Consider the following 15,288-nt stretch of genomic DNA (forward strand, 5'->3'; position numbering starts at 1 on the left):
CATTTGAAATTTGCTTTCCCCATATCTAGCATGCACACTAATAATAATAATAACAATCTAGCATCTATATAGCACTTACTATGTGCCAGGCACTGTGCTAAAAACTTTTTACAAATATCATCTCATTTAATCATCACAACAACCCTAGGAGGTATGTGTTATTATTACCCCTGTTTAACAGATGAAGAAACTGAGGCAAACAGAGGTTAAGTGACTTGTCCAAAGACATAAAGCTAGTAAGTGTCTGAGACTGCATTTCAACTCATGTTTTCCTGATTCTAGGATCAGAACTCTATCAATTGCATTATGTAGTTGGCTCTTTTCATGCTAGACTATGGCTGGATTTTTTTCTTTCATAGAATTTCATATTCTATAATGCATTGGTCATTTCCTCAAACCATACATCTGTATCATAACACTTAAAAGAATTTGAGAGTTGAAACACCCCTTAAGTCCAAATTCACAATGAAAAGAAACCTTACACTCATAGTACTTAAAATACTCACAAAACTTATAATACCTTACACTCACCAAGAGGTCATCTAGACTCCATTTGAAGAACTCCAAGGAGGAAGTACCCATATCCTAAGGCAGTCCATTCCATTTTTGGATAACTAATTGCTAGGAAGATTTTTCTTTAGGTCTAATTGCAATCTCCACCCATTGCTCATACATCTCTCCTTTTAAGTCAAATAGAAAAAATCTAATCTCTCTTCCATAGAGCTATCTTCTGAATATTTGAAGTTAGCTAAAATGTCCCCTGTGAAGCTACTCTTCTCCAGGTTCAGTTTCTTATATCAATTTCCATGTAGCATGGACTAATTCTACTTTTCCTTCTTGATGTTCTCTTATGTATTTATAACTTTTCTAAAAATATAATAACTGGAATGAATATTGTACTACTATACATTTGGTCCAAACAGGGAAGAACACAGTAGGGAAAATACTTCTTTATTTGGATGCTATTTCTTTTGATCTAGCCCATTTATTTGTATATATGTGTTTGCTTTTTGGATGCCACTTTGCATTACTGACTCAAATTGTACTTGAAGTTCACTGTTACCTTCAGATCTTTTTTCAGATAAAATGATGCTTGATCATGTCTCTCATATCTTGTATTTGTGAAATTGTGTGTGTGTGTGTGTGTGTGTATTTATTTTGTGCTTGTTTTTGGTTCAGGTACTTACACTTGGCTCAGACTGAACCCATTTTACATCAGCCCCCCCAAAATTGGGAATCTTAATTTTGCTAGTTAACCCACATTATTTAGTGTGTCATCTAAAAATGCATTGAGTAGGTCTTCATTCTTTATGCAAATCATTGATTAAAATATCGAATATAACAAGCCTAACTATAGACTCCTGGGGCCTTACACTGGTGGCCTCTGTCCAAGGTTATCGATCTAGTTCCAGAAAGGACCTTAGGGGCTATTTAGGCTGACCCCTTCATTCTGCAAATGAGGAAACTGCATCATTTAGAGGTTAAGCTACTTGCCCAGATGCAGGCAGGGAACAAACCTTAGAAGCAGTAGTTGTACTTGGCTTCTCTACCTTGGCCACACATCCAGAGAGAGATGGAGCTTATTTCCAATCCTTCTAATTGTACTCTTAGGTACATCTCTCTATCTTTATCATAAGAATGTCATAAACTTAATCATATGCTTCTCTAAAAATCTAAAATCTAGGCAAAGTATAGCAATAGTTTTAGAACAGGGCACAAAGCACTGGACCAAGAATCAGCTGATTCTATTCATGGGGGACTCTCATCTATGGATTTTTACTAACTGTGTGACTTTGAACAAATTACTTAATCTTTTTGGCCTCACTTTACTCATCTGTAACATTTTTTTAAAAAGATTGAATAAATGGCATTAAATATCCCTTCAAACTACAGATTGATAATATGATCTTCCAGTTTAATAATGCTGGCCAAAAAAGGAAAGTAATTCTAGCTTTTCTCATTCAAAAAGCCGTTATAAGAAATCTACTATGTACCACAAATTGGGTTCATTGTTGAGCAAAGAAAAAAGTGAAACTGTTCCTTCACTCAAAGAATATATATTTAAGCAGATAAATAGAGATATAGATACATGGAAAGAGATGAAAGGCTTTATTTTTTAATTTTAATATTTATGTGTGTGATTGGGTGGGGAAGGAACTACTAGTCTGTGGATCCAGAAAAGCCTAATGTAAAAAGTGGTGCTTGAGATAAATATTGAAGGTATCTTGGAGGTTAGGGTTAGATGTAAGAAGGGAATAGTTTGCAGGAATGAGGAACAGACAGTGCAAAGGCACACAGAAAGGGTTATAGTATTCTCTATGAAGAATGATAACAAGGTATGATCTATTGCTTTGGTGCCACCACTTTCTTGTAGCTCAAAACAGCCCACCTCTTTCTTCTCATACATGTTCTTAATGATTTTTAATAGCACTTTTTGCATAAAAGTCATCTGCGGTAATATGCTGCATCTACTTACATCCACCTTGCATGTATTTTTTGCTCTTTGGGTCATTGGAAATTGTGAATTTTCTAAGATTGCGGTTTTCCATGATTTGGCTCCCAATAGCCTCACCAGGAGAATATTGCTGTTAAAAAGATGAGTTTTTGAAGCAGGAATCACCTTGGGGCCATTGAAACCCCTAAACAATTTTCACCATGGTTTCTAGCAGAGGGCCTTGGGCAGAGAAAATGTTTGTTGTTCAGCTGAATTAGTGCCACAGAGAATAATTTCACTTTTGAAGAAAATGATCATGTTCTCAATTTGTTCATCTGTTAAATTAAGGTTAAATTAAGGGACTTGTAGCTAATGACTTAACCAAGAGGAGTGACTCATAGTGGAATTTAAGACAGAATGACAGGTTAGAGCAGAAGACATTGAAATCCAAAGAAGCTTTTCAATAGTTTCAAAATACTGCATAAAGTATTACACATTTGCCTATGGTAACATTGCTTCTGTTCCAAAGAAACACATTTTAATTCTGAAATTAATTTCTTCTTGATGCTTCAAATTTTTTAACTTCTTTTAAAAATGTTGTGATTTTGGAGGTAGCTAGGTGGCTCTGGGGATAGAGAGCCAGGTCTGGAGATGGGAGGGCATGGGTTCAAATTTGACTTCAGAAACTTCCTTAAATACATGACCCTGGGCAAGTCACTTAGCCCCAATTGCCTAGCCCTAGTCCTAGCCCTTATTGCTGTTCTGCCTTAGAACCAATATGTGGTTGATTCAAATATGGAAGGTATGTTTTTTTAGTTGTTATTTTTACTGTGATTTCCTAAATCATTGCAGATTTCTCTATTCTTGGATGACACATTCACCCTCTTCCACTCATTTCTCAAATGCACCCAGTCTTATGTTCCAGCCTCTAAACTACCACTAACTGCCATTAAATGGGGTCACTTTTGGCAAGTCAATTTTTCTTTCTGAGCCTCAGTTTCTGTATCATCCAAGGGAAAGATTTGCAACAGTTTTCCTCAAAATTCCTTTCAGTACTCATTCTGTATTCTTGTGTTCCTATGCCCTAAATCCTAACATTCTATCCTACATTCTAACAATTTGTATTCTCAGCTTCTTTTCAGCACTGGCCTTCTATGGTCCTATAATCCTATGACTGATGTGTCCTAGCACTTCTCCATCCCCTTCTCTCATGAATGTTTAATGTATACTTTTGGGTACAGCCACATACAGACATTTCTCCACCAACACTGACACTGACATACTTATCAGTACTGTGCACATAGCCTGACACTTTTCTTGAATGCATGAAATGATCTAGATTCTGTTGTTTCATAAATACTTCATTATCAAAGTCTTTGAATGGAGACATGTAGACATGGCATGCACACAGCATCCATCTGCCTCATCAACCATGGAAGACAGCTCATCTTGGAGCTACCCCACAAAGTATTTCTGAACTGTCCTTCAACCTACTTCCAGTTTATGTGGGTTCTAGCAAACTGTTTTGGCAGCCTAACTGCTGAGGTTCTGTGTTCTATGAACCCTACTTTGAGTCAGGTTCTAAACAAAACTTCAGGATCTAGCTTCCATGATCTTTAATTCCCCTACCCCCCCCCCAAGCATGTGGCCTTTCTCAATATTTGTAGTTAGAGCTTACAGTACAGAATGAATCTTTGTAATAACCCATAATAAACCAATACGGTTGAACCTGATGGTATGAAGGTAAGGTGGGGATGAAATCTAGTTAAGCAGGAAAGAGAAATCCTCCATTTATTCCCTTCTTCTTAAGCAGGGCTTCTCCTGATATTGGCCCCAAAATGATAGAGCCATTTTGTTCACATGTCTATATTACTTTGCAGACTACAAAAGTGCTTTCCTCACACAGTTTTACAGTTGAGGAAACTGAGACTTGAAAAATTTTTTTTAGGAGTTTGCCCATTGCCACAGTCTTGAGAAATGAAAAAGATGAAATTGGACCTGATTTCTTTTGACAGGATTCAGTCCCCACCACCCAAATTTAAATCTACTTTCTCTTTTAGAAGCCTGTCCAGGGGGCAGCTGGGTTGCTCAGTGGATGAAGAGCCAGACCTAGAGACGGGAGGTCCTAGGTTCAAATCTGGCCTCAGACACTTCCCAGCTGTGTGACCCTGGGCAAATCATTTGACCCTCATTGCCCACCCTTACCGTTCTTCTGCCTTGGAACCTATACACAGTATTGATAGCAAGATGGAAGGTAAAGGTTTAAAAAAAAAGCCTGTCCATCTTTTCTCTACTCTCTATGATGATTTCAAACTCAAATACAATTTCTATTCATAAGATAAACCCTTAGCAGATGATAAAGGGAGGTGGGAGAAATAAAATAATATCTGATCAACACTTAAGACTCAGATATTGATAAGAATTTCTCCAGAGCTACAGCTAGACTATCTTGTCCATATCACTCATTTTATAGTTGAAGAAACTGATTCTCAAGAAGGGAACATGGTAGAGTGGATAAGTAGCTCACCTTGGCGTCATTAAGACTTGCTGGGTGCATGTCCTATCTCTGAAACATAATGGCTGCAAGATCCTTGGCAAGTCATGATCTAGGAATCACTTAAGCTTTGTTGCCTGTGAAATAGTTGGTAGAGTGGGCTTCCTTTCAAATAAATATGCAAATATCCACATAATTTCTTAAAAAAATGATTCCTAGATATGGGAAGTTGAACCAGAACTTCCCAATGATATAATCTTTCCAATATTACTGAGTTGTCTCTCATACTTCGTTTGCCTGCTACCCATTCTCTCTCTCCAAGACCATCTTTTATCCCCCTAGGATAATAACAGAATCTATTAAAATGAGCATTGGACTATTTTTGGACACTGTACTAAGTACTGTAAAAGGAGCTATGCAAAGAGCCCTGATAAAACAAGTAAGATTTCTTCTCTGGGCCTCAGTTTCCCCATATATAAAATGGAGCAGTCCTCCAACATCTCTTCTGGCTTGAATTCTTTATCATAAATTCTATGCTCCAAAATTTATTCCAATTTGAACACCATTTTATTCTCTATTTTTATATTCTATTATCTAAGGCCCCTTCCAGAGAAAGGATCTTTTAACGCTCTAAAAATTATTTGGATTATTTGAAAGCTCATTGTATCTATTTCTACATATTAACCAACTTTCTTCTCCTTTCTTTTTCTCCTTCCTCCCTCCCCCAACCTTTCCCTTCTGTCATTTCCCTCCCTTTCTCCACAGGACTCCACAGAATGGAGCAAGAATGAGAGGAATAAGGCAGACAGAAAAGCATGAACTGGAGGTTTGTTGAGTTCATCTACTTCCTGTTTATATGGGACCATATAACAGTGCAGCCCTCCCACCAGGAAACAGCTGTTACCGATCAACATGTCTCCAAGGAATTTGATTGGCTTATTTCAGACAGGGGACCTTTCCATCACTCCCGGAGCTACCTATCCTTTGTGGAAAGACACCGTCAAGGATTTACAACCCGATATAAAATATACAGGTATGTCCTAAGCTGATCTGGCTTCTAGTGAGTTCTTGCTTCCAATAATTAGTCTGCTTGGGTGGGCCAAAATTTGCCTTCAGAATTGTTTTAGGGAGGGAATCTCAATCAAAATCATCACAGCCCTTCCACAGAATGGAAATAATGTTCATCCTTTTGGCTTAGCAAGAAGAAATAGCCTCAAGACACCAGATGTTATTCTTGGAAAGTATTCAAAGGCACCCAAATGCAGAGAGAAAATAGTCTACACACTGATAAACAAGTTAGAATAATCGATAGTTATAGTAATACTTCCCATTTCTATAGCACTTGAAGGTATACAAAACAGTAATGCAATGAAATAGATGGTGCAAGGATAATGCTTCCCATTTTATAGATGAGAAAATGGATTTTGAGAGGGGAGATACTTGCCCATGGGTTCAGCTATTGGTAGACCGGGGAGTCAATTTCTCATCTTCTTATTCCAGTCCAGGAGTGGGAGAGGGACAGTATGATTGTAAACAAAGGGAAAAAAATGTAGGCACACAGGGAAGGGGGAGCAATACCTCAGTGCCCACACCAACAGGTGATTGATCAATGTGCACAGCAAATATATATCAGTGACAGTACTTGAGCCCAGATTTTTCTAATTCCAAATCTACCCTTCTATAAACTATGCTAAGTAGCCTCTTTCATAGAATATTTATTAAGTTAAATACTCTCACTTTATCTAATATTTAAGTTCCTCCATAGCCTACCTTCTACTTACTATTTCAGTTTTATTCATTTACTTACATGCATTTATTCTAGACTTGAGCCAAACTAGTCTGCTAATATTTTCCAGTCTCATTCCTTTCTCTCTCACCTTCAAGAATCTGGTCAGCTTGTTACCCAGGGGTGTATATTATGTTCCTCTCATCTCTATCTATTGAAATCTTTCCATTCCTCAAGGTCAGGTTAACTGTCAGTCCTTCCATGAAGTCTTCCCTAGTTCTACCCAAGTGAAAATTATTTCTTTCCTTGTATTCCTAGAGAACATTGTTTAGAACTTTCCTTTGCTCTTAAATGATGGTAATTCACATATAGACCATAGTCCCCTTATTATAATGTAAACTTCTTGAAGGCAAAGTTCTATGCCTCAGCCCTTCAAAGTGAAGACAAAACCCTCAGTGGGACAGCAGGCTTCTGCTCACTGTGCACACCCCTGAGTTTCAGGGATTTATAGTTATTATTATGATTACCACTCCATGAAGCATCATGCAACAGAGTAGGATGCTGGGATTTTAATTTAAAAGGTCCTCATTGCAGTTCTTGACATTGATTTCTTCCTTCTCACAGAGACTCCATGAGCAGAAAAAAAAAAGACAGAGATAGAAGGAGAGATAGAGACAGAGACAAAAACAGAGAGAGAAACAGTGAGGCAGAGACAGAGGCAGAAAAGAATAGAGACACAGACAGCAAGGGTGGGGGCAGGCAGGGAAGGAGGGAGGGAGGGAGAGGAAGGGAGATTCACCCCTGATTATATAGAAAGAAGAGATTTACCTTGTCCTCACTCCCTGCAACTCTCAGCATTCCGAAGAGCCCACCGCAGGCAAACTGAGAGCTGAGTAGAGATGCACCAGACTAATGGCCTGATGCTTTAGGGCTATAGGATCTGGGATGCACTAGGACTAGGGCATTGGATGCTGTAGAAACAATTGCTCGGGATGCTCATGATAGTCGGGCTTTATGGCGCATCTCAACTCTGGCAGTGGCAGGTCTGCAATGCAAATTATATGCTTCTAATGTGCTGTGTCCATGTTACCTCACAGCAAGACACCCTGGGAAATCACCAGTCAGTTTGTTACAGGATTTCAACAAAGCCGTGTGTTGTTAGGGAGAGAAATTGCCAATTTACTACAGTTCTGATGAGCATGTCCATGTAAGAATGTTGCTGTTTGTTCTGCTTTATTCATGGATGAGCTGATGGTTCTGGATACCTGCCTGAGAACTCTGTATACATGTATGCTAAGGTGGGGGTCCATATTCCTCTGGGGAATCAGACCAACCTTCATGTGCATGTTTCTGGGTATCTCCTATTACAAATCATACCACTCTCAAGCTACCATCTGGTACCCATTGAGTTTTGAATGATTTCGCCAAGTGTGAGGGCTGATGGGCATAGAACCATTCACAAACTTTTACCTAAGTTTTCTCAAAAGCATATAATTTGCCTGGGAAACAGAGGTTTGCCTAGCTTACATAGGTTAAAACATATATCTTAATCTCATTCATGAGTATGCTCTAACACAAGCTAACCAGTCTCAGTAAAGTTTATATATCAATATAAATCATAAAATCATAGAATTGCAGACCTAGAAGGGAACTTAGAAATCTAGTCTGATTCTCCCATTTCTACAGAGGAGTAAGCTAAGCATCAGAGAAGTGAAAGGACTTTCTGATGATCACACATGTAGAAAACAGCACAAGCATATTTTGAGCACAGGACCTAGAACTCTAAAACCATCTCTTTTTCCTTTAGCAGGTAATCTCCACTCTGACAAGCAATGTGACGGTATCGATTAATTGGCTCATAGAATCTTATAGTTGAAAGAGCCAAAAGTGGCCACCCTCTTTGGCCTACGATGATGTTAGCCAGCTTCAGTATTCCAGTGTATTGGGAGTTCAGAAAGCTATTATTAATTTAGTGACAAGGAGCTCAATACCTACAAACACAGTCCATTTCTTTGTTGAGCAGTTCATATTGTTAAGAATTATAATTTTTCTCCATATTCAGTCAAGACATGAATCCCTATTACTTCTACTCAAAGATCCTATAACTTCTCTCTAAATTTAGACAAAATAATCTTTTTATACGTTACCTTTTCATTTATTTAAAGAGAACAAATTTTGATTACTATCTTCTTTAAGGGAAAAAATGTCAAATTTCTCTAGGAAATTAGGTGAGATGGGGCCTCCCTATATATATAGTAGGGCATATTTAGGAGGAGGTAGGTATATTTAAACTGCATTAATTAAAGCATATACATATTACATTATACTTTTGATCAAAACATTCTAATTAATGTACATGGTTTTGGGGGACCCCAACTGGCTATATGACATGCTACACATTCACTCTTTTCCTCCAAAGCCCAATGTTCAAGCCTCATTCTAGCCCCCATATTCAGTTCAGATTTACTGATCCTGGCATACTATTGTTTGAAGCGTCAATGTTTTGCTTATGCTTATACACTTTTCAGTATAGTGATGTTCTATGGCAAGTCTTTTTTATGGGGAAAATTTAGAAAATATAGAGGTATATTGGTCTGGGATTCAATTAAATTTAAGAAACATTAAGTACCTAGAGCATATGCAAGACTGCTCTCAATGCTGGTTATGCAATGATGGTTTTGTCTGAAATATGACTCTTTTTGGCCTGCATGAGGAGGGCATGTTCATTTCATAGGAAAGAGAAGACTTTTACTCTCTTTCATATTTTGCTTGCACTTTCTAGTGATGGATGTTCCTCCTGGGTCATTTCTGTTTTATATGAGTTAGGAGTCCATCTATCTTCATTTCGTGGGGAGCCATTTCACAATACTTAGAGCTAGAATAGGCCAACAAGTCATTCTCCTTCCTGATTTTTTTACAGACGAGGAAACTGAGGACTAGAGAGTAAAGCTTAATTGCCTAAGGGGGTGGTAGAGTAAGACTTGGGTGTGAGTTTACTGATTATGAACCTAGATATCTATCTTAAAATAACACAATAAACTTTTTATTAAATTTAAATATTTTATTTTTTTAGAAAAATTTTCCATAGTTACATGACTCTTGTTTTTACTTTCCCCTTCATCACCACCCCCATATCCCATGCACATTTCCACAGGTTTTAACATGTGTGATCAATCAAGACTTATTTACATATTATTAATAGCTGCATCGGTGTGGTCATTTCAGATCTACATTCTCAATCATGTCTGCATCAACCCATGTGTTCAAGCAGTTGTTTTTCTTCTGTGTTTCCACTCCTGCAGTTCTTCCTCTGAATGTGGGTAGCGTTTGTTACTATAAGTCCCTCAGAATTGTCCTGGGTCATTGCTTTCTGCTGGTACAGAAGTCCATTACATTCGATTTTACCACAGTGTATCAGTCTCTGTGTACAATGTTCCTCTGGCTCTGCTCCTTTCCCTCTGCATCAATTCCTGGAGGTCTTTCCAGGTCACATGGAACTCCTCCAGTTTATTATTCCTTTGAGCACAATAGTATTCCATCATCAGCATATAACACAATTTGTTCAGCCATTCCCTAATTGAAGGGTATACCCTTGTTTTCCATTTTTTTGCCACCACAAATAGAGTGGCTATAAATATTTTTGTACAAGTCTATTTATCTATGATCTCTTTGGGGTACAAACCCAGCAATGCTATAGCTGGAATGAAAGGCAGGTAGTCCTTTAAGAGTTCTTTGGGCATAGTTCCAAATTGCCATCCAGAATAATTGGATCAGTTCACAACTCCACCAGCAATGCATTAATGTCCCAATTTGGCCACATCCCCTCCAACATTCATTACTCTCCCCTTCTCTCATTTTAGCCAATCTGCTAGGTATGAGGTGATACCTCAGAGTATTTTGATTTGCATTTCTCTAATTATTAGAGATTTAGAACACTTTCTCATGTTCTTATTGATAGTTTTGATTTCTTTATCTGAAAATTACCTATTCATGCCCCTTGCCTATTTATCAATTGAGGAATGGCTTGATTTTTTATACAATTGATTTAACTCCTTTTTATATTTGAGTAATTAGACCTCCGTCAGAGTTTTTTGCTATAAAGATTTTTTTCCCCAGTTTGTTGTTTCCCTTCTAATTTTGGTTGCATTGTTTTTGTTTGTACAAAACCTTTTTAATTTAATATAATCAAAATTATTTATTTTACACTTTGTAATTTTTCTAACTCTTGCTTGATTTAAAAATTTTCCTGTTCCCATAGATCTGACAGGTATACTATTCTATGTTAACCTAATTTTCTTATAGTTTCCTTCTTTATATTCAAGTCATTCACCCATTCTGAATTTATCTTGGTGTAGGGTGTGAGATGTTCATCTAAACCTAATCTCTCCCATTTTGTTTTCCAATTTTCCCAATGATTTTTGTCAAATAGTGGATTTTTGTCCCAAAAATTGGGCTCTTTGGGTTTATCATACTCTGTCTTGCTGATGTCACTTACCCCAAGTCTATTCCACTGATCCTCCCTTCTGTCTCTTAGCCAGTACCATATTGTTTTGATGATTGCTGCTTTATAGTATAGTTTAATATCTGGTACTGTTAGGCCACATTCCTTCACATTTTTTTTCATTATTTTCCTTGATATTCTTGATCTTTTGTTCTTCCAAATGAACTTTGTTATAGTTTTTTCTAATTAAGTAAAAAAAGTTTTTGGGTAGTTTGATAGGTATGGCACTAAATAGGTAAATTAATTTGGGTAGAATGGTCATTTTTATTATGTTAGCTCATCCTACCCATGAGCAATCAATGTTTTTCCAATTGTTTAGATCTAGTTTTAATTGTTTGGAAAATACTATTGTGCTCAAAGGAATAATAAACTAGAGGAATTCCATGTGAACTGGAAAGACCTCCAGGAATTGATGCAGAGTGAAAGGAGCAGAGCCAGAAGAACATTGTACACAGAGACTGATATACTATAAGTAAAATCAAATGTAATGGACTTCTGTACCAGCAGCAATGCAATGACACAGGACAGTTCTGAGGAACTTATGGTAAAGAACACTACCCACATTCAGAGGAAGAACTGCAGGAGAGGAAACATAGAAGAAAAACAACTGCTTGAACACATGGGTTGAGGTGGATATGATTGGGGATGTAGACTCGAAACTACCACACCAATGCAACTAGCAACAATTTGAAAAAAGGTCTTGATCAATGACACATGTTAAAACTTGTGGAAATGTGCATCGGCCATGGGTGGGGGGAGTTTAGGGGGTGAAGGGGAAAGTAGGAACATGAATCATGTAACCATGTTAAAAATGAATATTAATAAATGTTTAAAAAAATAAAAAAATTAATTGTTTGGAAAATGTTTTGTAGTTGTGTTTGTATAATTCCTGTGTTTGTTTTGGTAGATAGATTCCTAAGTATTTTATATTGTCTAGGGTCATTTTAAATGGTGTTTCTCTTTCTACCTCTTGCTGCTGTGATGTGTTGGAAATATATAGAAATGGTGATGAATTATGTGCATTTATTTTGTATCCTGCAACTTTGCTAATGTTGTTGATTATTTCTACTAGCTTCTTAGTTGATTCTCTAGGATTTTTTAAGTAGAGCATCATATCATATGCAAAGAGTGATAGCTTAGTCTTCTCATTGCCTATTTTAATATCCTCAATTTCTTTTTCTTCTCTAATTGCTACTCCTGGTGTTTCTAGTACAATGTTAAATAATAGAGGTGATAGTGGGCATCCTTGTTTCTCGCCTGATCTTATTGGGAAGGCTTCTAATTTATCCCTATTGTATATGATGCTTGTTGATGGTTTTAGATATATTCTGTTTATTATTTTTAGGAAAGGTCTTCTATTCCTATACTTTCTAGTGTTTTCAATAGGAATGGATGTTGTATTTTGTCAAAGGCTTTTTTAGCATCTAGGGAGATAATCATGTGGTTTTTGTTGGTTTGCTTATTGATATGGTCAATTATGTGAATGGTTTTCCTAATGTTGAACCATCCTTGTGTTCCTGGTATAAATCCCACCTGATCATCATGGATAACCCTCTTGATCACTTGCTGGAGTCTTTTTGCTAGTATTCTATTTAAGATTTTTGCATCTATGTTCATTAAGGAGATTGGTCTATAGTTTTCTTTCTCTGGTTTTGATCTTCCTGGCTTTGGGATCAGTACCATGTTTGTATCATAAAAGGAGTTTTGTAGAACTCCTTCTTTGCTTATTATGTCAAATAGTTTGTATAGCATTGGAATTAGTTGTTCTTTGAAGGTTTGATAGAATTCACTTGAAAAACCATCTGGTCCTGGGGATTTCTTCTTAGGGATTTCTTTGGTGGCTTGTTCAATTTCTTTTTCTGATATGGGATTATTTAAGTATTCTATTTCTTCTGCTCTGAGAAGGTTACATTTATTATTTCTGTTCTTTTGCATTTGTTTGCAATGTTTCTATGCCCTATTACTTGGTCAGTGTTTGTGAATGTACCATATGCAGGTAAAAAGAAGGTGTCTTCCTTTTTGTCCCTATTTATTTTTCTCCACATATCTATTAACTTTAATTTTTCTAGGATTTCATTCACCTCTCTTATCTCTTTCTTATTCATGTTTTTGGTTTGAGTTATCTAGATCTGAAAGAGAGATATTTAGATCTCCCACTAGTATGGTTTTACTGTCTATTTCCTTTATGAGCTCTGCCAGTTACTCCTTTAGAAATTTGGATGTTATACTATTTGGTGCATACATATTGAACACTGTTATTTCCTCATTGTCTGTATTGACTTTTATCAGGATTTAATTACCTTCCCTGCCTCTTTTAATCATATCTATTTTTACTTTGGCTTTGTCAGAAATCATGATCGCCACTCCTGCCTTCTTTTTCTCATTTGAAGCCCAAAAGATTTTGCTCAAGTCCTTGACCTTAAACCTGTGTATGTCTACCCTCCTCATCTGTGTTTCTTGTAGACACCATATGGTTTGGATTTTGGTTTCTAATCCTCTCTGCTATTTGCTTCTGTTTTATGGGCAAGTTCATCCCATTCACATTCAGACACAATAAACTTTAAAGAACTGTGTTAATAGTCATTTTTGTTGTTATTAATGTTAACAGTTGTTATTAATAATAGCTGTTATTAATGATAACAATTGTGTGGAAAGAAACTTAAGGGTATGAAATAAAGTAGGAGGAGACTTTAGGACATGGAGTATCAAATAAGACATAGGACAGAATTTTAGGGCTGGAAGAGACTTTAGGTTATAAAATATTAAACTGAGGAATTATCCTAGAAATAGAATATTAGGCTATAGAACATACAGAAAGGCCTGTAAAGGGATTTAGAACATAGACTGTTAGATCATAGAATTTTAGTCACTTTTAAGATTATCTATCCCAATGCTTTATATGTTAGGAAATTGATGCCCAAGTGGGGATGGAAATAAGCATTTATATAGTATCTACTATGTGCCTGGCTCTTTGCTTAAGCATTGTATTGTGCTTAACTTTACAAATATTATCTCATTTGATCTTCACAATAATTGTTTGAGATAGATTTTATTATTAGCCTTAATTTTCATTCTGGGAAAATGAAACAAACAGAAATGAAGCTATTAGCCCATGGGCACAGAGCTAGTTTCTGAGGCTGGATTTGAACTCAGATCTTCCTGACTCTAGATCCGATGTTTTAGACACTAGGCATGCAACTACCTCCATAAAAATGCAGTGACTTGCTAAGAGGTTATACAACTAAAGAGTGACAGAAACAAAATGAATACCTGAAACTCTTGATGTTGTACTATCTTAGGATTTAGGACAGTAAGGGATATTATCAGTCATCTAATCTGACTATTTCATTACATAGATGTAAAACTGGGGTTGAGAAAGGCAAAATGAGTTGCTCAGAGTGGTATGCACCTAAGCTGAAATTCAGATTAAGGTCTTCTTCCTTATAACCCAGGGTCATTTTCACTAAACCACATTGTCTTTAATTTCTGCCTATCCTCTGTCCAAGATTTGCCGGTGGCTCCCTATGAGTAATTCTCTTCTTCCAAGAGGTCTTAGTTGCTAAAAAGATAGCTAATTAAACAGATTTAATAGCTGGGATAATATTAGAAGACATCTTGTGTAGACCTGAGAGAAAAAAGGAAACCTCATCTAATCTACCTTGGGCAAAGAGCAACTACACAAGAAAAGGAAGAAAGGGAAAGAAAATAAATATGTAATAAGCACATTCTATGTGCCAGGAACTGTGCTAAGTGTTTTGCATCTTATTTTGACAAGGTTTTCAGTGGGTGAAGCAGCTTGGCTCAGTAGATGGAGAGCTGGTTTTGGGACATAGGTTTGAGTCTCAAGTCTGGCAGCTATGACCACATGGCAACCACATTATTTTGCTTCTGATCCTTGTTTTGTTTTGTTTTGTTTTGTTTTTAAACTGTCAATGGGGATAAATAATAGTACCTACCTACTTTGTCTTGTAGAATTGAAAGAAAGCAATAAAAAAAACCCTTGTTATGATGTTGACAAACTATCCAGATCCATCATAAGGCAAATTTCTTCTCGAGAATCCATAACCATAAGATCTCTGTTTAGAAAAGACTTCTTTCTTTCTTTCTTTCTTTCTTTCTTTCTTTCTTTCTTT

At 36.7% G+C, this 15,288-nt stretch overlaps 1 protein-coding gene across 1 annotated transcript in view; it reads left to right on the top strand.

The window, feature by feature from the left end:
- The first annotated feature begins 5,743 nt into the window (after nt 1-5,743).
- BRINP1 (BMP/retinoic acid inducible neural specific 1) overlaps nt 5,744-15,288 on the top strand; it is a 122,849-nt gene continuing 113,304 nt past the window's right edge. The window contains exon 1 of the mRNA XM_044661510.1: nt 5,744-5,961. Within this exon, the coding sequence (XP_044517445.1) occupies nt 5,744-5,961 (218 nt within the window). The remainder of the gene's footprint in view (nt 5,962-15,288) is intronic.

The sequence above is a fragment of the Gracilinanus agilis genome, chromosome 2 (genome assembly GCF_016433145.1).
Source record: "Gracilinanus agilis isolate LMUSP501 chromosome 2, AgileGrace, whole genome shotgun sequence".
NCBI classification, from domain to species: Eukaryota; Metazoa; Chordata; class Mammalia; order Didelphimorphia; family Didelphidae; genus Gracilinanus; species Gracilinanus agilis.